We start from the raw sequence: 21896 nt of genomic DNA, 5'->3' as shown, positions 1-21896 counted from the left end.
CGGTGCGGGCCGCGCCGCGCTGAGCCGGGGATGCGGGGAGCGGGGCCGGGCGGCGCGGCCGCCCGCGGGGCGCTGGCCCTGTTGCTGCTGCTGCACCTCCTGACGGCGCCGTGCGGGCGGGCGGCCGCCGTCGAGCCCTGCGCCGCGCCCTGCTCGTGCCGCCGCGGCCTGCTGGACTGCAGCCGGCAGCGCCTGCCGCCCGGGGCCGGACCGCGGAGGATCGCGCCGTTGCCCGCCGGCACCACGGCGATGTGAGTGAGCGCGGGGCGGAGCGAGGCCGAGCCTGAGGCCTAGCGGGCGGAGGGCTGCGGTGGGGCCCGGCCGGGGCCTAACGGGTCTGCGGGTGCTGCGAGCCGCGCTCGGCCTCCCGGCGGTGCCGTGGGGCTGAGCTGTGCTGAGCTGTGCTGACCGCACAGCACCGCGGCTCTAAGATGGGCATCGTGCTGGCAGGCGGCGCTGGATGTTCCCCTACAAACAGGAGGGGAATCAACTCTTGGGAAGGGGAGATAACAGCAGGACAAGGGGAAATGGTTTGAAGTTCAGGGAGGGAAGATTGAGGTTGGATGTCAGGCAGAAATTCTTTGCTATGAGAGTGGTGAGGTGCTGGAACAGCTGCCCAGAGAGGCTGTGATGCCCCGTCCATCCCTGGAGGTGTTCAAGGCCAGGTTGGATGGGGCCCTGGGCAGCCTGGGCTGCTATGAAATGTGGAGGTTGGTGGCCCTGCATGTGGCAGGGGGTTGGAGCTTCGTGATCTTTGAGGTGCCTTCCAACCCGGGCCATCCTGTGGTTCTGTTCTGCTGGGTGCCATGCTGGCTCTGAGCAGCGTTATGCAATCCCACATCTGCTGCAAACAACATTCAGTGCGTTCTCTGTTGTGGCTTTCAGGATTTTGGCACGTGGAGCACATTGGGGGGGAGGGGGTGACATTTTTCTTTCCGTCTGACAGTTGTGGTGGTTCTGAATCTCAGCGAGCTGTGATGCATAAAAGCTGTTTAAAATGAATGAAAGCACATTTTTTCTCACATCACAAAGTCCCAGATGGATTTTCCCCCCATTGCTGTTCATTTCACCCATTGCTGTTCATTTCACCCATTGCTGTTCATTTCACCCATTGCTGAGGACCGAAACATTCCCTTTCTCATAACTGCCAGACCTGCAGTGATGCTGGCTGTGTGCTTTGGTTTTCCTTGCTGCTAGGAAAGAACCTTTGGAGTGCGTTGTCCTGATGAAAGCAGGCAGCTGTTAGTGCATTTTTCCTGCTAAATCACACGTGCTGTGTGGATGACTGGAGGGTGATGGAGAATCAGGCACTTGGTGAATGTTGCTCTGTGTTGTAACGTTTAGAACTCACCCCGTGGGGTGTTGTCAGTTTTTGGCTTTCCCAGGGATGCTGTTTGGTTCTGGAAGGAGCAGCAGCCTTAGCTGTCAGTTTGTAGGTCATGCTGTGCTTTTCACTGTGTGCTTCACCAGGACAGCAGTAATCAGGTGGAGATACGTCAGTGCTTCTCCAAGTACGAACCAGATACAAAATTTCTCCTAAGAAGACTACATGAAAAGCTTGTTAACAGCATCATCTCAGTTAACCATCACAGCATCTCCCTCCTTTAGTGAAAGAGCATCAGAAACACGGCTTACAGCTTTTAGGTTGCATAAAATGCACGATTTTTCTTAATTCCTGCATCCAGAATAACTTTTCTCTCTGTTCTACAGGGATTTAAGTCACAATCATATCTTGTCATCCAACTGGAGCATGGATTTGTCTGCTCACACGCTGCAAGAAGTGTAAGCATTTTTCACAATGATAAACTCAGCCTAATTGTAATTAATACTGCATACCGAGATAACTGGTCTGACTTGCAGAAATATGCAATACCAGTTAATTTAACATGGATGCTTTGCTGGCAGCGTGTTTTATGTAAAACTGATCTCATAAAAAGAAAACTTTCTCATAAAAGATGAGAGGATACTTGTGAAAAGAAACGAGACATTTCATAGAATCATAGAATCACCATGGTTGGAAAAGACCTAAAATCATCCAGTCCAACCGTTCACCTGTTACCAACAGCTCCCATTTGTTTTCACTCTGGCAAATTATGAGTTAAAGAGGAGTGGTGGAGTCCAATAAAATGGTGGAAGCTGATGGGCCTCACTGTGAAGTTCTTCCAATTGTTGGTATTTATGCAGTCTGCTTTGTCTGCTGATGTTAGTAAGATGAAATTGCTGAATGTTTGGTGATTGCATTTTCTGTGCATGTATGTGGGAGGGGTTTTCTCCTCTTAGTGTCAGTAAAGGTTGTTTTTTGCTTTAAGGAAAATGAATTACAATGAGCTGAGTGAAATTCCCTATTTTGGAGAAACGACTTCCAATATCACCCTGCTCTCACTGTAAGTAACAGCTCGGCTGCTTTTTCCTTGTTCAGCAAATGGGGGAACTGTAGCAGTGCTTTGGGGAATAGCGAGCACTCTTTGGAGAAGTAGGAATCAGTGAGACAACCGAGTCACCCTGAATTACCAACAACGTGCAGTCAGGTACAGCAGGCAGCTTTGAAGGGGAGGGATTGGGTCTTGGAATGACAATTCCCACAAGGAACAGCCTGATTACAGACCCAGAATGTGAATCTGTTCATGTGCCAGAGCAGCACGTAACTCTTGGATTGCCAGTATTGCTTTCAGAAGGAATGTTCTGAAGCGTGTGCTGCGTTTCCAGTTTGGGAGGTGCACTGATGATGTGCAGCATCCTACAGCTGTTTCAGCTGTGCAGCACGAAGATGGGATGTTTTGGGACTCATCTCTTGCTGGTGTTTTTCAGGGTGCACAATGCCATTCCAGAAATAAACGCTGAGCAGCTCCAAGTTTACCTTTCATTGGAAAACCTGGATCTGAGTTCCAATCTTATATCAGAAATTAAAGCTGCTTCTTTTCCACGGATGCAGCTGAAGTACCTGTAAGTATGTGCTCTGCTGTGCCCGGGGTTCCTGGCAGTAGGAACACACCTCACCTGCTGTGTATTTCTGTCTTAATGTGGGATTTGAGCTGGCAGGAACAAACGTGCCTGAAATAAAATGCTGTTCATAGCAGTTTGACTTGCTTTTTCTCAGATAGTGTGGAGAGCAGCGCTGTCAGAGTGCTGGTACATCAGCCAGCAGGGACGTGGAGTCATTTCTGCTCCTTTGATGCAGATCCTTGTTGACGTTGTTTTAACCTCGCCTAACTGAAGTGTGGGCCTGTGGTTTTGTTCATGGAGTTCTCCGTGTTCTAAAAGGTTTCTTTTCCCTCTTCTCCCTTAGGAATCTGAGTAACAACAGAATCAGCACCCTGGAAGCAGGCTGCCTCGATAATTTATCTAGCTCTCTCATAGTGCTGAAGCTGAACAGAAATAGGATCAGTGTGATTCCACCAAAGATCTTCAAATTGCCTCACGTGCAGTTTCTGTAAGTTGTATTGAAAGCTCACAATGCATTTGTGTTCATTGTGATGTGTGTTCTTGATGATCAATTGTGCTTTAATATTTTGCTGTCTTCTTTATATAAGGGAACTGAAAAGGAACCGGATTAAAATTGTGGAAAGTCTTACATTCCAAGGCCTGGAGTCCCTGAAATCCTTAAAGATGCAGCGCAATGGGATTAGCAGACTCATGGACGGAGCATTCTTTGGCCTCAATAGTATAGAAGAATTGTGAGTATACTTAGTGCTAGAATTTCTCCTAAGGACTTTTGGGGTGTGTGGAGGGGCAGAATCATGTCCTCTTTGGCTTCCCTGACACCAGGGCTGTGCTGGAACAACGACGAGCATCACAGGGTATGAGCTTATAGATCTGCATTTTCCCATCATGTTGGTGTGTCTGTTCACTCCAGAGGTGGAGGGATGCTGCCTTTCTGTGCCATGCAGAGTTAGCAAAAGTTTGGTTTTTTTTTTTTAAAGTAATGTTTTAGAGACTGTAATTTCAGTTCTGCTGGATTGCTGTTGCCATTGCTATTATGATTGTTTTTTTAATATACTTTTGTTCATTCTTGATTTCTATCAGATGAATATAATCATGCATTTCAGGTTCTATAAGGCCTAGTGTCAGTAAATTGTTCTGAGATCTACTTGGTAAACTTTGGGAAATAAATATTTCATTGATTATCTGTCTGGCAAATGTTTTTCCTTCTATTTTCCTTAGAGAACTGGAACATAATAACTTGACAGAAGTAAACAAGGGCTGGCTGTACGGGCTGCGGACACTGCAACAACTCTTCGTCAGCCAGAATGCCATTAACAAGATCAGCCCAGATGCATGGGAGTTCTGCCAAAGACTTGCTGAGCTGTAAGCCCTGGGCTGCTTTTCAGTGGGGATTTTGTAATGTTGCAAATAACATATTGGATAGCACAAATGCAGTGAGTTACTGGAGGAAGTACTTGACTCCTTTGCTAAGCTTGTGTATTTTAGCTTTGTTTTTTTTTTTAATAAGTCTTCTGTTAGAAATTAAGATTCAGTACTTGATTGTTTGATGGTGTCATCACAATAAATCCCCTCCACATGCTTCTGAAGTGCTGTTCAATGCTTCCAGAGACCTGTCGTACAACCAGCTAACTCGCCTCAGGGAATCTGCCTTCGTGGGACTTGGTTTGCTGGAGAAACTGAACTTGGGAGACAATCGGATCAGTCACATTGCTGATGGTGTCTTCAGAGGTCTGACAAACCTTCGAACCCTGTGAGTGCAGAGCATTTCTAACAACCTCATTTTAAACTTTCTGGAAGTGAAGGTGCTGAGCTTTGCTCTCAGCAAGCCTGAGGTCGGTGTTTTGCTGTCCTGCCTTCAGATACAACAGGGCAGATCATCATTTGGTGTGCTGAGATGACAGAACCTCGGCATAGCTAACACAAACCAACCATTTTAGTGGTGCTAATGAGCAGTGACTTGATGACCTTGAGCTCTCGGTTGCATGCCATACCAGGTGTGAGGAGGTGCAGACAGTCAGCTTGCAAAATGCCAGCCTGGACCTCTCTTTATTCCAGGTGTTGTTCTTAGGGTTGGAACCTGCTGGCTGCTGTGTGCATGCAGGAGTCACAGCACAGCATGTAGGAGAGCTGTAGGATTACTCCTTTCCATCAGAGGCACAGCTCTGCTTTTGCCAGGACCTGTGTCACCAGCTGAAGCCGTTCAATACTGCTGACAGGACCCAAGTATTAATTAAAAAAACAACCAAAAACCTCAAGTAGATCCAAACGCTTACGATCATCCTGAACAATGATAGTTGAGAAAAGAGTGAAAGTTTATAACCCCTCTGTCAGTTCATTAAATAAATGCTTAAATAAGCAAACTTAGCAGAGAAATTTATGTAAGCAGTCATATTCTGTTAACCTTACTGCAACCTTTTAATGAAATAATTAGAACTAATTTCTTAGATTTAGAGTAGCATGAAAGAAGAACAAGAGCAGATTAATTAGTCGGTTTTCCCGGGCTCCTCAGGGGCGAGGAACAGCTGAAAGGGTGCAGTCTGCTTCAGGCTGGAATTTGCAGGACAGCAGCTCCAAGCATTCGTGCCCAACCAAGCAGAAGGAGCAAACTCCTCCACTCACACAATGAGGGGCTTTTCTTTTGGGCTGCTCACTCATTTTACTGAGCAGTTGAAGTAGTGGAGTGTGAAAACACTTCAAACAAGAGATACTGTGCTGCTGTCAGATTGCTTCCATTGTTGCTTGTATGTGATTTGTTTCAGTGCTGAGACTGGCACAAGTGTTTGTGTGTTCAGCCCCTGCCACCGTTCTGCACGGTCGCTTCAGTGACCAGGAACAAACTCAGATCTGTACGTAAAGCCAAGGTACCAGGAGCACAGTGAGATTAAAGGTGTACTGAGGAGCAGCCCTGAAGTTTGAGACTTCAGAACTTCGAAACATTAATTGCTTCTTTAATACTGTAACTTGGCACTGATGCTGCTCTGGCACTCAGAATATAAAATTCTGAAGCAGACCTGGAGAGTATTCAAGAAAATAGTTCAAATCATAAGAATTAGCAACTTGGGAATGCGTTTGGCATATTACTCATGTAGTTGTTTTTTTCATTAGATCATATCTGTATCCAGTACATTAAACTGAACACGTTCCAAAGAGGAAAATATCTTAATATCAGCAACTGCTAAGGCTGCACTGGAGTCCCTGGGGTACACGAATGGTGGAATCACAAGCACTGTTATTTTTGTCCTGAACTTTAAAGTCCACTTATTGCAGAAATGCCTCACGCAGGCTATTGAGGACAAGGCTTCTGTCATTCAAAGTGAGAAAGTGTGATACCCCTGGCAGCATCCTGGAGATTGATCCTGGTCTCTTCCAGAGCATTAATCCACACGTTTACAACCCCCCCCCCCCCCCCCCCCCCAAGGGAATATGGATGCTGCCTTTTTCCACCCTTAGCAAAAGGAGAGTAGCATTACATGAGATGATGCACACAGCTGTGTGCCTGGTTAGCATTCTGTGTCACAACTTCTTTGGAGGGTCCATTGAGCTGAGGCACGTAGTGATATCTGGTAAGGTGCAATATAAACTGGTTTTCATCTGTTTATCTTCCTTTGAACACTTCTGTCTGCAAACTCTTCTGTGCACAGTTGTTTTAAGGCACAAAGTTTTGGCTTTATCAGTAGAAACTCTTTGTTTAGTCCATGCCATTCTGCCTGAAAATTTCTGAATTTATTTCACCTTCTCTCTAAAAAGCATTTGATCCTTCCAAGCCTGTTCTGCTCTATTGCTTTCACTGCTTAGACCACACTGTTCTGTGTGAGGGGCAGAGGAGCTGTGCAGAGATCGAACAGAAATCCCATTAGCTTGTAACAAGATTTGTGAGCAGAATATCAACTTCAGTCTGAAAATCTACTACTTTATGCCTGGCAGCCTTGCTCCATAACCTGTGTGTAATCTCTTAGTATGCTAATGCTGTTTTAAGCCTGTTACTCAGGGAGGTTAATGCTGCAGTGGGTTGGTTAACTCGCTTGCATGAACCAACTTGCTGCAGGAGCCTCTCCCAGCTCCTGGTGAATGGTCCATCACGTGAGTGCTGCTCGTCAGGCTGGGTCTTTCCTTAAATACCACATCAAGAAATCACACTTCAGAATTCATTTGTGGTTCTGTCTGAGGCGCTGATCTCCAACAAATCTGCTTTCCCTCGCGTCTCTCAAGTTGGATGTTCTGATAAATACAGTTCTATGAAAGTTCTGAGACCTTCCAGGTGACCATAGAATCTTTCCTGTCCCATAGAATCATAGAACACCCCAGGCTGGAGGGAACCCATGGGAGTCATCACGTCTGACTCCAGGCTGCACACAGGGCTGCCTAGAAATTCCAACGTGTGTCTTAAGAGCGTTTTCCAAACGCTGCTTGACCTCCAGCAGGCCTGGTGCTGTGACCACTTTCCTGGGGGGTCTGTTCCAGTCCTGACCCTGAACACCTTTCCCAGGCAGTAATATAACAGTCAGTTTTCTTCCATAGCTAAGCACTAGCAGTGGTCGTGATGATGTTGCAAGGTTTGTAAGAAGATTTTTCTGCTCCTGCAGGGACTTGGGGAACAACGAGATCTCCTGGGCCATAGAGGATGCGAATGAAGCATTTGTGGGACTCAGCAGGCTGGATAAACTGTATGTATTACAAAACATCAGTGACAGTGCTTCAGAAGCAAACAAAAGAGGGAAAATGCAAAATATAGAGTAATTGTGAATGGCAGAAAGCCTTTCTGGTTGGCAGCTGAGTTTCCCCTTCTATGCTAGGACAACTCAGTGTAGATTTGGGTTCCGTGTTTGTGACCACTGAGTCTGTGTAGTGCTGGATCATTTTGCAGGACCAGTTTGAAGAAGTCATTTGGCACGAAGAAGGCATTTGAATGCAGCTGTTACTGAACAGCTCACTCGTGCTGTGTGGTGACTGTCACTCTTTGTGCCTTAGTTTGGGGAAAAACTTGCTATTTCTCTGAAGGAAGGGGGGAAAAAAAAGTATTGTTGAGCAAATATGAAACAGCATTCAATTATCAGCTTTTCAGTACTTTGGCACTCTGTTCAGTGCTGTGTGCTTTGTAGGAAAAGAAAGCATTCTGTGGAACTGCAAACACTGCTTGTGGCAAACAGCATAAGTGTGCAGCCTCAGGAGCTGATGTGGCTGTGGCAGATTAGGAGCTTGTTGCTCCTTCCCAAGAACTGTTCCCTTCTGCTGGTTTAATTTTCTTCTGGCCCATCTCAAAGATAGAAAAGAAAAATACTATCCTTAAGAAAATTAAATGATTGAATACTACTTTTTTGAGCTTAAACTCTCCTAGAATGAAGAAAACCTTTGTTAAACATCTTAGGGAACTTTGAGTCTTACTTATGAGCTCGCCTTGAGATTGACTGCTTTCTGGGCCTGGTACTTGTGTTGCAGAATCTTACAAGGAAATCAGATTAAATCAATTACGAAGAAAGCATTCTCTGGTCTTGAAGGACTTGAACATCTGTAAGTACTTTGCTCTGTAGAGCTCCTAGTTGTTTATTGCTTTCAATTTTGTATTCTCTCTCAAGTTTACAATGATTTAACTGAAGGTAGCGTGTGAAATCATTCCCACCCGTTGTTGTTCCTTGCAGAGATTTAAGCAACAACGCTGTAATGTCCATCCAAGAAAATGCATTTGCCCAGGCTCAACTGAAGGAGCTGTAAGTCTATGACAGTTCTTTACAGTTCTTACAATTCTTCCTTTTGTAAAGAATCCATCAGCCGTTGTGGAACTGACTGATGTACATCCCACTCCCATAACAGAAGAGTTAAAGTTCTTGTAACTTACCTGCTCAAAGTCCCTGGCACTACACTAAGCTTGATTTAGGGCATGACAAAATCTGCACCTCCGTTTCCTGAGTTATAATCAGAATTGCTGATCTGTATTTATGAATAAATTGTTCACCAGGATTTTTGGGGCAGGGGGAGGTTATCAAAACATACATTTTGTCATCTCCTTTTTCAGGCTAGGGAAAGACCTTAAAATTCACAGCTAGGCAGAAGATTTTAGATGCTCAATGGATGCTTAAGCTGCTATAGAGCTTCTTGTCATCTTCAGACACGTGAAGTATGATGACATGAAGTGACCTTTGCACCCAAGACTAATCCCAGTGTAACACAGTTGTCTCTATGAGATAAAGTCTCTGAATATCATGTAATCTGTTTTAAAACTGCTATCTGGTTAGCATTGGCCATATGGACTGTTAGTCTGCAAGGTCTGCTTGTCTGAGGAAGGTGAGGAGAAGCACACTTACGTGTGAGCATAAAAGAATGCTGTAAATCTTACAACTTCTGGAAGTATATGCTTTAAAATTGTTCTTCTGGGTGAAATGTGTGACCTTTGATCACATTGCGTTTTGCCTTCCTTCTGCAGGGTTTTGAACACCAGCAGCTTGCTCTGTGATTGCCAGCTGAAGTGGCTGCCACAGTGGCTCGCTGACAGTCACTTCCAGCAGGCTGTGAACGTCAGCTGTGCTCACCCTGAGTGGCTGGCAGGGCAAAGCCTGTTCAGCGTGGAGCCCGATGACTTCGTCTGCGGTTTGTATTTTTAATTCCTATGGACATCAAAATGTAGTAATGCAGATCTGTGCAGGTGTCTTCCTGAAACCAGGCTGCAGCACCGCTGGAGGTGCTTGGTCTGTGTCATTCTGTGAGACTGCTTTGTTTTTCATTCAGATTACTGTTTAAAAACTGATTGTGTTTCCGTTTCTCCTGTGTGTGAATGCCTTTTGCTTTACAAGAGGTGTTTGGCTCTTTCTTGTTTGCTCCTCTCCATACCAGCAAGGCTAGGACAGTTAATGCTCTGACGTAATTTCTGATGCTCAGAATCTGTAACGTTTATCTGGTCTCTGTGCTGCCACAGTTTCAGACATGAGCCCATTTATTTCTGTAACCAAACTGTGAAATGGAAAACTGAGAGACTGCCCACAGTCGTGTGTGAAGTCTGCGGCAGAGCTGGAAATAGTCTGCTCTGCTGTTATCCAGTAGTCTAACAAGTGTTGCTTTTGCATACATAATTCTTTAATTGTTTTGGTGGTAAAGGATACAATAATCACCATGTAGGCACAAACATCTGCTTCTCCATTCTGATGTTACCAACGTTGAGTGCTGTGTGCCTGTGAGGCTGTCTCTGCTGTAATAAGAGGTGTCAAAATAACTGTTCAACTGAGATCATGTAAACTTCTTGCAGTGCTTTGTGTTTGTGTAACTTAAAGGCTTTTCAGGATATTAAACTGCCTGAAAATAAATCGGCTCCTCGTGAGCAAACCCAGCTCTTCAGCTGAGCATGCAATCTAAACAGGGCGAGTTCCAGAAGGCTGTGGAAAGGAAAGGGCTGCTCGAGTCCGTGATTCTGCACTGATTGTCCTCTGCTTCTTCTGCACTCCTACCTGCGGTTCTAATCCTCTTTCACAGCTTGATTTCTAAATAAAAGCAACTAAATACGTGCCTCCCAAGCAGGACATCTGTTCCTGCAGCTTTCATTCTGCTTACTGTGTCTTTCGAATGAGTTTTCTTGCAATATTAATTGCACGTGGAAGAGGAGAGTAGCTAATCTTGCTGCTTTCATTTCCAGATAATTTCCCTAAGCCACAGATACGAGTGCATCCTGAGACCACGATTGCTCTGCGTGGCATGAACGTGACTCTGACCTGCACCGCTGTGAGCAGCAGCGATTCACCCATGTCCACTGCGTGGCGTAAGGACAGCGAAGTGCTGTATGATGCAGAGGTTGAGAATTTTGCCAGGTATCAGCAGCAGAATGGTGAGATTGTTGAGTACACCACTGTCCTCCACCTTTTCAATGTGAATTTCACCGATGAAGGAAAATATCAGTGCATCGTCACCAATCACTTTGGCTCCAACTATTCTGACAAAGCCAAGCTGACTGTTAATGGTAAGTGATAATGGTAACGTAGAAGAAACATCTGAGGTTAAAAGTGGAGCAGGTCTGATTCTGACCCTTTCTTTTTTGATTTATAACATCTATTAGGATTCCTGAGTTCCCAATTAGAGCAGGCCCAAAGTAGCAGTGATGTCTTGCTGGAACTTAGATTTATCAAATACCTTTTCATAAAGCAGGAAAGAAGTAATGTTGTTAGTGGAAGGCTTTCTGTTCACTTCTGGAAAGGGGCAGGTATGAAAGCATGGGAGACTTTAGCTCAGTTAGCTGTTGATCTGTCTGAGTGGAAGTAAAGTCTCTTAACTAAAAGCTCCCTCTGCTGTCCCTTCATTAACTAAGCACCTTGCCCTAGAGAAGATTCAACAAAAAAAAATTACTTGTGGTACTGGAAACAAACTCTGAAAAATCATTTCATGAGTTTCTTTGTTATCTATCTATCTATCTATCTATCTATCTATCTATCTATATTTTTTTTAAGCCAAAATGAAGGGTTCCTATTATTTTGACTTCAGGGAAGGGTGTTGGGAAGACAGCATTCGCATCAGCTAGCAAACCACTGTTCCCTGTTATGTTGGAGAGCAGAGGTGCACATGCTCTTTCTTTTGGTTCCATAGAACAGATAATGCAGACTTCAACTTTGGAAGTGGAAGTTCACCTTCCCTGTTACCAAGGAAGAGAGAATGGCTTGGATTGGAAGGAACCTCAGGGATCAAGTTCCAAATCCCTGCCACAGGCAGGATTGCCAAGAGCTGGATCAAGTACTCACTCAGTTGCTCAGGCCTCCATCCATCCTGGCCTCGAATGCCTCCAGGGATGGGGCATCCACAGCCTCTGGCAACCTGTCACAGCCCCTCACCACACTGTCAGTGAAAATCTCCCCCTCTTTTAGTTTAAAACTATTCTTCTTTGTCCTTCCAGTCTAAAAAGTTGATTTCCTTTCTGTTCATAATGTCCCTGTAAATACCAGAAGGCCACAATGAGGTCTCCCTGCAGCCTTCTCTCCTCCACACTGGCCCAGCTCCTTCAGCCTGTCTTTTCCCCATGAAATGTCCTACAGATCTTAAATAAACACCACAGATACCATATTGAGGTACTGTACTTAAATTTGAAGGCTAGGCTTTTAGAAACGACCACAGAAAGTTAGTGCAGTTCTTCAGAAGGCTCTCCTTTGAACAGGAAGAAGTAAAGGTGCATTGCAGATTTGTTTATTTTCAGCTATTCTGCGCTGCAGCGCTTTTGCTGCTTTTTCTTTCTCTTTCCTTTTTTTCCCCTGCTGCTGAAAATAGCAAAGCTTTTAATGTCTCTCTTGATCCAGAGCTGCCTTCCTTCCTGAAGACCCCCATGGATCTCACAATCCGCACTGGGGCGATGGCCCGACTGGAGTGTGCTGCAGAGGGCCACCCCACCCCTCAGATCTCCTGGCAGAAAGATGGTGGCACAGACTTCCCTGCTGCACGAGAGAGGAGAATGCACGTCATGCCTGAGGACGACGTGTTCTTTATTGCAAATGTGAAAATAGAAGACATGGGCATCTATAGCTGTATGGCACAAAACGCTGCTGGGGGTTTGTCAGCAAATGCTACACTGACTGTGTTAGGTAAGAGACGTGCTGGCATGGATCATTTAACTGAATTTGCATGACTTAACTGTAAGTAGCAGGCTTAACTCCTACAGAAAGAAGTTAAAATATGAAGAAAATAGTTTCTTCTACCTCAGGCTGAAGTTGGTATTCTATAATAAGGAAAAAGAGAAGACTGTTTTTTGCCCCTGTAGTTGCACCACAAACCTCCCTGTCCACCAAGCTTGAAATTTAAATCTTCTGCCTCTGGAAGAACATCTGTAACTGCTTGGCAGGGGTTGGGGGTGCTTGAATACTGAATCCTATGCTTCATTGCAAAAGTTTGCATTCAGGTTGTAAGGCTGGACTTTTATATCATGGGATACGCAGTGGGGTTGCACCGTGAAGCCATCTTACAGTTGTTCTGTTTGTTTTCTCCACTGCCACAGAAACTCCTTCCTTTATTAGACCCTTGGAAGACAGAACAGTGACCAGAGGTGAAACTGCAGTCCTGCAGTGCATAGCTGGTGGCAGCCCTGCCCCTCGCCTCAACTGGACTAAAGATGATGGACCTTTGGCTGTCACAGAGAGGCATTTTTTCGCTGCTGCCAATCAGCTCCTCATCATCGTGGACGCTGGGCTGGAGGATGCTGGAAAGTACACCTGCATTATGTCCAACACGCTGGGCACTGAGCGTGGGCACATTTACCTCAATGTGTTGGCTTCCCCCAACTGCGACTCGTCCCAAAATGGCATCGTCCACGAGGAAGATGGTTGGACGACAGTAGGCGTTGTGATCATCGTCGTGGTTTGCTGCGTTGTGGGAACTTCCCTGGTGTGGGTTATTGTGATTTACCACATGAGAAGGAAGAGTGAAGATTACAGCATCACTAATACAGGTAGGGTACCACAGCACCGTGCTTCAGTCACGTTTCCAATCCAAAACACAAAAGGTGAAATTTCTGGTTTTGTTACGGCTGAATAGGATGAAAGGTTTAAAGATTTCCTTCTGAAATCTCTTAAGGGATTCACCTCAGATTCACCTTCCAGGTGAAGAGGCAAGCATAGAATGATTTGTTTATTTATTAGATATCAGCAGAGCTATTTTATTTCTTACACACTGAATTTGTTCTACGCTGAAGGAAAGTACAGAAGGTTTGGAAATGGATGTTTGAATTAAATTAAGGTCTTTAGGACCTGAAATAGTGTGTGTTGGAGCCCTGTTAGTTCTGAACTAGCTATATGGAGTTGTCATCAATGACTTAAAGGTAACAGTGCCCTTAAGGTGCCTCCTCACCCTCCGCTGAATTCTGAAATTCTGTGTGCAGTTTTGTTAATGTGGCACTGAGCTCTTCACAACATCAGTGTGAATTCTGCCTTGCAGAGGAGATGAACCTACCTGCTGACATTCCCAGTTATTTATCCTCCCAAGGAACGCTGTCAGAGCCTCAGGAAGGATACAGTAACTCCGAGGCAGGAAGCCATCAGCAGCTCATGCCTCCAGCCAGCAGCTACGTGCACAAAAGCACAGATGGTAAGCAACGTCCTCACGTGTACTGCTTGCATTCAGCAGGGTGCCAGGGCTGTAGTCCTCGTAGCTGGCAGCAGTGTTGCACAACGTAGGGCAGTGCTGCATGTTAACATCAAAGGTGACTTTCCTTAGAGAAGAATTGAGGTTGATCATAAAGCATCCATTGAATGTTTTGAGTTTGAAGCATCTCCTGTTTTTCTTTCAGTATTTACATTCTCCGATCAAAGCTGCTGCGTTCCATGCAGGTAATCTTTGGTCCAGCAATATCTGGGCTCACATCTGCTCTGAGTGCTTTTGCATATAGATGTCACAACTGCCTACCTTCAAGTCCCAGAGTAGAGCAGTTGCCTCCAGAGGCTTCTTGATTCAGGGTTTGTGATTTGCCCAGCAAGGCTGCATTGCCATTAGAGCTCCTCTTTCAGTGGAGTTTTGTGCTGCTCCTTTCCTTTGGCATCTCGAAAGTCAAGGATCACATTAAGCCATGAAAGTCGATGGAAATCAGGTGTTCTTGTCCTCTTGAGAGCATTTCATTTCCTTCCATTGCTCAGGTGGCACAGCACCACTGGTGATCTGCTCAGACTGTTACGACAATGCAAACATCTACTCCAGGACACGGGAGTACTGTCCCTACACCTACATCACAGAGGAGGACACCCTGGATCCAACTCTCCCTAATCTCATGGTGCAGATGCCCAAGGAAACATACTCAGCACACACCCAGCATGAGACCAGTGCTCTTGATAATGCTTTTGGAGACAGAGACATGTCTGTCTTCCTTACCAGTCACGACAGAATAAGTGAGAAGAAAATCTCTTCCCAGCAGATTAATGGTGAGCGTGTCCTTTTCCCTCTGAATAATTTTGTATTTTCTGATATTGCTGACCTTCCTTGTGCTGCCTTCCACTGTTGATTCACTGCTAATTCTACAGACTGCATAGTGTGTGGAGTAGTTCATCTGCTGATGCACTGCTTGTTAGCAGAACCAGCCCTCAGTTTGCATGCAATGTGCAAGAGTTGAAGAGGACGATGTTACAAAAGCTGTGTTTCTTGGTGTGCAGTCCACCTCTTACAGCTTGTGGGATGGGATCCCTTCCACGTCTGTTGGCCCAGATTTAAAACATCACATAGGAAACACAGAGCCATCCTGTGTGAGCTGGGCTGAGTTTCAGCTAGCTCCAAAAGAATTATTTTTGTGAATTGATTGATTTTCTTGTGGACTTTTTTCCAGGTCGCCTTTGTAAAAATTCACACTGGAACTGTTTGTTATTTTTGTGTTACTGTACCAAATACTGCTGAAATGAGAGGGCATCCAGCAAAGGGTGCCCTCAGAAACAGAGAGAGCAGCCTCAGGAGGAGGTTCTTGCTAAACAACACGACTCAGAAAAACCTAAGCCTTGTGTTTGCTTACCATGAACCCACTCTGTTCATCTCCTGCTGTTTCTTTTTCAGAACCCTTCCAGCTTCCCTTATGGGTGGTAAACAAAGACCTGGCGCTCTCCCACTCGCACTTTCTGCAGCAGCAATCGGCTCGTGAGGCCCCGCGACCTCTTCGAACTGAGGGAATCCTTGACAGTGAGAGGGAGCAGGCTGCTTCACCCAGAGCCCTGCACAGGTTACGTGAGCATAACTTTGATTTTAATAGGACACGGAACATTCGCGACTACAGCGAAACCACGTAAGGCACGGGAATGGAGCCTTGGAAGCAAATCCCTATCAGCTGACTTGTATTTCTACCTCAGGACTAAACTCTAGGCCAAAGATGCTTTAAACGTGTGTCTGCAATTCCAGGCTGCCTGAGCTGAGGCAGACCCCCTGGCAGGAGGTGGCACTGCCCTTTTTGCTTGGATTCGTGTGTGCTGCAAGGTGGGACGGAACCCGCAGTGATCAGTGACTGGCGTTACAACATGGATCTTCTGATGTTGGGAACAGCCTTTGTGTTGGTGCATGCTTTGAAAATCTCTCAAGAATGCATAGCTATTTCACACCACATTGTCTGCTTGAAAACAAATGTTCAAGGCCTCCTCATGGAATTCCCCAGTAATTGTAAGCATAAAACTTTTGGCCAGCTTTTTGTTCCTCGGTCTGTTGGCAGGCGTTTGTTACCAGTCTCACTTTGGGGCTGTTTTTCCCTATGAAAAAACAAAGTCTAGTTGTAAATAAAGTTGCATTTATAAATATTTTGTACACACTAAGCATATAAATGCCTTGGCTGTAATGTAAATATATTTTTTATTATGCCAAAGTATGTATTATACTGTTGGTCTTGACAGCTGCATAGCAAGCCGTAATTTGTTTTGTGGGATTGAAAGCTCGGTTCTGAAGGGATAAAGATGACTTTGTTTTGGAAAGAAGTGAATTTACAACAGGTACGTAGTGAAACTGTGATACTGATGAATTTCATTGCTGCATGCATCTCTGTGTGCATTGAGCTTGGCTGACCTGCCTGCAGGCTGATGCATTTCGTTAGCAGAATTCCAGGTCTGACCCATTCCTGTGGTGAGTCCTTAATTTCTATACTAGGCAGCCTGTCTTTTCCAGTAGAGCCTAAAGCCCAGCAGGCCCTGCATTAACAGCTAGCCTGCTCCAGCCTCCAGTGCTATCCAGCTTCTCAGGAGTTTCTGTAGTAACAAACAAGTATGGTACACAAAACAGTTTTCATCTGCTAAAACAGCTCTAAGATGGGACCTCTGAGTGGTTTGGTTCAGAAGTTTGTCTGAACTTCTGTCTTTACAAAGCCTTTGTGTTGTGCATGTTGCAGGGAGGCACGTGTGCATCTTCCATAGCTGACAGCTAAACGAACTTCTGAAAGGAGTGCCCTGATGAAAGGCATGGGGTGAGTTGGAAAAGCACGTGATGAATGCTCCACGAAATCCAGAATGGATTTTTCTGTTTCCTCTGCGCTGCCAGGAAGCACGTGGGCCTTTTCTTTCATAAAAGAGCAACGGGATTCTTGCTCTGTTAAACCCTATAAAGGTTCTGTAGGCCACAGTGTGGTCAAGATGTGAAGCATTTGACAGGTGAGCTGTTAAACAGCAGGAGAACCACTATTGAAAACGCAGCCCTTGCTGGGACAAATAGAAGAAGTGCAGAAGCTTCGCAGGTTGCAGTGGAGTGTGTGTGACAAACTGAGGAGGAAGAGCATTACAAAGACTTGTTCTGAGTTGTTCTTCTGGGAAAACACATCTTTGTGTTTTGTGTGACGTCCCATCAGCGATGGGCTTTGAGCAGAACGTTGCGCTCAGAGCTTGGGGTGCTTCAGTGCCTGAAGAGCTCGGGGTTTTTTGTCTCTGCTCTGCTTTTTCCGAGCCATGGGCTACAGACCGAGTGAGAGCAGCTGTGTGGTATGGCTAGAAAGACCAAACCTTCCTGGGGCAGCCCAAGCTGTAGGTCAGGATTCCCACTGCTCCATTCCTGCACAGAGCGTGTGACTGAGGGCTCTGATGCAAAATCACAGCTGAAAACTTTGGAGACTGGGGAATGGTTAAGTGAAAGAGCCAGGAAATGCTGGGGAAAAATATTTTCCCACGTCTCTTTGGGCCTGAATAGTAGATGTATGTAAATGAGCAAATGTTATTGAGGGCTCTTACCTTTGTTTTGAAAGCAATGGCAGTTGCCTTGGTAGCCAGCAGCTTCAGTAGGAAGAGGACCTCATTGTCTTTGACCTTTGTATGAAGTGGGGAAGGAGGTGTGTTAAACTCGGCCTCTGACCTCTCAACTATTGTAAGGACTTACACATAACATACCAAGAATTGTGTGTTTGTTTCTTTCTGGTTTGGTTTTCTCCAGGCTTTTCCCTTCCAGACAGCATTGAAGACGTTGTGGTTATGTTCTATCCCAACTTGTTTCTGTTGCAGGAGCTGTCAGTTTAAATTCAAATGAGAAAGGTCAGGTCATAAAACTGCAGCAGCAGCACAGAGCTTCCTGTTGGACTGCTGGCTGCAGCTATTCACACAGGCTGATGTGGCAGAGCTCTGCTCAGCATGAGCAGGAAAGCAGCATCCCTACTGCTGCTGCTTGGTCTGCCATCATCCTTTGGGACATGTTGAAGTTTTCCTTCCATTCCTCTTTGGGTTAAGCTAACACAGGTCTCAGCTCGCTTGGTTTAAGTGTTGATGTTGGTGTGCACGAGGGGCACCCAGAGCTGGAGTGCTCTTAATGCACAGCTCTGCAGCACGACCACATTCACACGAGGTTGGCAGGATGTGGTTAGCCAGGAGCAAAGCTTTAGCATCGTGCTGCCTGCACCAGAACAAGCTGAAGCCTGAGCTCTGAAATGCATTTAGGAGTTAAAGCTGCTCTGATTTCTAGAATAATTCACCCATAAAAGCTGCCATTGTGAATTAGGACGCTTGAATCCTTGCAGCAATGCAATCTCTGTGAAGTCCATAAGCTGGTTGTGAATAGCTGAAGCTTGCAGGTAGGTGAAGGAAGGCCTGCACATGAAGATCAGGGGTTTCTTCCTTTCCTCCGTGACGTGCAGGCAGTGCAGTGGCCGTTCTGATTTCAGTAAACAGTTTCTTCAATCAATGCCAAAGTATTCATGGTAGGGAATGGGGGGCTGTGTGATCAAAGCTGCTCTGCTTCCCTGTTGCTATTTCCTACTATTTTTTTTTTCCTCACGTAAGAATGTATATTTTGTATAGGATGTGTAATATATGTTTGTCTATTGTAACATACCTTCAATAAAATGCTATGTACACTGAGTATCCATTGTAATTTTCATTAGTTTGCAGATTAAATAATGTATTGTTATTGAATGATATTTAATTTTTATAGGGAGGAAAATAAAAGTCAACTTCATAAGTCAGTTTCAGGTGGGATTCTGATCTTTTTACTGTGGATGTTACATCAGTCCTTTGCTGTAATGGTGGGAAGCCACCAAATGCCAGCAAGGCATTTGATACTGTCCCCCACGACATCCTTATAACAAAGCTGAGGAAGTGTGGGATAGATGAGTGGACAGTGAGGTGGGTTGAGAACTGGCTGACTGGCAGAGCACAGAGGGTCGTTGTTGGTGGTGCAGAGTCCGGTTGGAGGCCTGTAACCAGCGGTGTTCCTCAGGGGTCTGTGCTGGGTCCGGTCTTGTTCAACATCTTCATCAATGACCTTGATGAGGGGATAATGGCCACCCTCAGCAAGTTTGCTGATGATACGAAGTTGGGAGGATTGGCTGACACGCCTGAAGGCTGTGCTGCCATTCAGCAAGACCTGGATAGGCTGGAGAGCTGGGCAGAAAAAAACCGGATGAGGTTTAACAAAAGCAAGTGTAGAGTCTTGCATCTGGGGAGGAATAATTGCATGCACCAGTACAGGTTGGGGGATGAGCTGCTGGAGGGGAGCTCTGCGGAAAGGGACCTGGGTGTCCTGGTGGATGACAGGTTGGCCATGAGCCAGCAGTGTGCCCTTGTAGCCAAAAAGGCCAATGGCATCCTGGGGTGCATTAAAAAGAGCGTGGCCAGCAGGTCGAGGGAGGTGATCCTCCCCCTCTACTCTGCCCTGGTGAGGCCTCATCTGGAGCACTGCGTCCAGTTCTGGGCTCCCCAGTACAAAACAGACAAGGATCTCTTGGAAAGAGTCCAGTGGAGGGCCACAAAGATGGTGAAGGGCCTGGAGCATCTCTGCTATGAGGAAAGGCTGAGTGAACTGGGTCTGTTCAGCCTTGAGAAGAGAAGACTGAGAGGGGACCTGATCCAGGTCTATAAATATCTAAGGTGTGGGGGGCAGAATGGCGAGGCCGGACTGTTTTCAGTGGTGAGTGGAGACAGGACAAGGGGAAATGGCTGGAAACTGCAGCATAGGAAGTTCTGCACAAACATGCGCAAGAACTTCTTTACAGTGAGGTGACGGAGCACTGGAACAGGCTGCCAGGGAGGTGGTGGAGTCTCCTTCTCTGGAGATGTTCCAGACCTGCCTGGATGCCGACCTGTGCGACCTGCTGTAGGGAACTGCTTTGGCAGGGGGTTGGACTCGATGATCTCTGGAGGTCCCTTCCAACCCCTGCAGTTCGGTGATTCTGTGAAGAACAGCTGGCATTAAGCCTGGCTCAGTCAGCTGGCACACGTGGCAGCAAAGTGATGCTGGCGCCGTGCAGCCCTTCCTCAGAGCGTTGCCCACCAGCTGCCATGCCTCCTACAAGCTGGTGTAAGTACTTTTTTCCCTCCTTCAGATACCCTTCCCTGTTCCTATCGCTGTAACTCTGTGTTCTGACCAACGCCTTGGCAGTTCCTGCCCTCTGTTTGGCACGCTTTCTCCATTTTACCTTGGCAGCAGCTGCTCGGTGGGGCTCAGCCCTGGGTCCCTGCACAGCTCTGTGCTGCATGCACTGCGCCTGCCAGCACTGCTCCCCCAGGCAGAGCAGCATCACCTCTGTAGGACCTTCATGCAGCAACCACAAAGCTGTATGTAAATGTGTGTTCCTTTGCTTTTTCAGCAGGAGTTAAAGGGCTGCCCTTTCCCTGCATGGAGGCTCTGGGCTTTGCGTGCCCCCTGACCCGGGTTCCTCGCTGCCCAGCTCTTACTGGGCACTGAGCACAGCTGCCTGCCTGCCCAGCTGCTGTGAGATGCATGCTGATGTTTGTGAATTCACACAGTGTCTGCAGCATCCCCCGGAGATCAGCTCTTTGCACACTCCTGTTTTCAACCCGCTGTCATTGCAGGAAGGCATCGGTGCTGTGAGGCTGCAGGGAGCAGTGGGACCCCACCTGTGCTGGGATCAGCTCAACACGGCATGCAGGAAAAACCAGCTATCACCTCTCCTGGTGAGTTCAGCCCTCCCAGGTTCACCGTGCACATCCCAGCCCTGGCACGGTGTCAGAGAAGCAGAAGCTATTGAAGATAAGATCATGAATAGTTAATGCTCTCAGTTACCCAAGCATATTTAAAAATTAACACTGCAGCCTGGTTGAGATGAGATGAAAAAAAAAAAAAAAAGAGGAAAAAAAAACAACCAAAAACTGGGTCATCAAAGGGAGGGGAAAACCAGAAAACAATTGCATCTACCCTTGGGCTTTGCTAACAACCGAGTTTTCGTGGAAGATCCCATCCCTTGCTTGCTCTCCCTCTGCACTTAGCAATGCAGCAGCTCCCATCCTGGCCCTGCAGTGCTCCCAGCACAGCTCTGCCTTCCTCCGGTCAGGAGGTCAGTGTGGGTGTTAAGGAAGCTCCTGCCCCAGGGGCTGGGCACAGCACAGGGCAGTTCCCTGCTTCCCATCCTGCTGTGCTGCAGGGAGCAGTGGCAGGAGGAGCTGCGCTGGGATTCAGTGTTGGCAGAGCGCTGGCAAACCCACGGCTTCTCGTTATCCCCTGTTGTCCCTGCAGCTGGGCGCAGGTCCATCCCGGGTTCCTCTCTGCAGGGAAATGGAGCATGATGATCACCACCACTTATCTCATTTTCTCCCCACAAGAAGCAATCGATCTGCACTGCACAGGCTTCGTGCTGATTGATCCGTAAGTGTTTATGGGCAGGCAGGGACTTGCACCAAAGCTCTGTGTGCCCTTTGGGAGGCTCTGTCTGCCCTTCTGCCTTCTCCAGCCTGCCTGCAGTGCTGCCCACCCATGCCGGGGCCCGGCGTGGTTCCTGGGCTGCGCTCTGTGCCATGTGCAGTGTGTCACACTCACAGCCACATGGCTGCCCTGGGGTCTCTCTGTGAGTTCTCCTCACTGTGTTTTTCCATAGGTCCTGGCTGTATTTCGTGTCTGTGGGGCACTGACTGCCAGGAGTGTGTGCTGTGCAGGGCTTTGGGTTCTGCCACGTCCCAGCTGGGGCAGAGCAGAGCTGTGGGGCTCAGTGCAGACCCCAGGCTGCGACTTGCAGCTCTCGCCTCCAGCTCAGCCCTTGGTGGAGGCAGATCTCCCCTAAATGAGATCCTCCTGAGCATAAGTCGTGTGTAACACAGGGGATCACTGCTCTGCTCCTTGCT

General features: G+C 46.8%; 1 protein-coding gene across 1 annotated transcript; it reads left to right on the top strand.

Annotated features, from left to right (window-relative positions):
• Positions 1–30: 30 nt before the first annotated feature.
• LRIG2 (leucine rich repeats and immunoglobulin like domains 2) lies at positions 31–15656 on the top strand (the record flags this gene model as incomplete). Its single annotated transcript, XM_079546341.1, has 18 exons — positions 31–251; positions 1711–1782; positions 2310–2384; positions 2809–2943; positions 3287–3430; positions 3531–3674; positions 4162–4305; positions 4550–4693; positions 7527–7607; positions 8380–8451; positions 8580–8648; positions 9362–9525; positions 10562–10882; positions 12204–12485; positions 12896–13345; positions 13831–13980; positions 14526–14807; positions 15427–15656. 18 exons carry the CDS (start codon positions 31–33, stop codon positions 15654–15656), a joined length of 3180 nt encoding a protein of 1059 aa, XP_079402467.1.
• Positions 15657–21896: the final 6240 nt, after the last annotated feature.

This window comes from Tetrao urogallus (assembly GCF_951394365.1).
Source record: "Tetrao urogallus genome assembly, chromosome: 24".
NCBI lineage: Eukaryota > Metazoa > Chordata > Aves > Galliformes > Phasianidae > Tetrao > Tetrao urogallus.
This window is presented reverse-complemented; position numbering and strand designations above follow the sequence as displayed.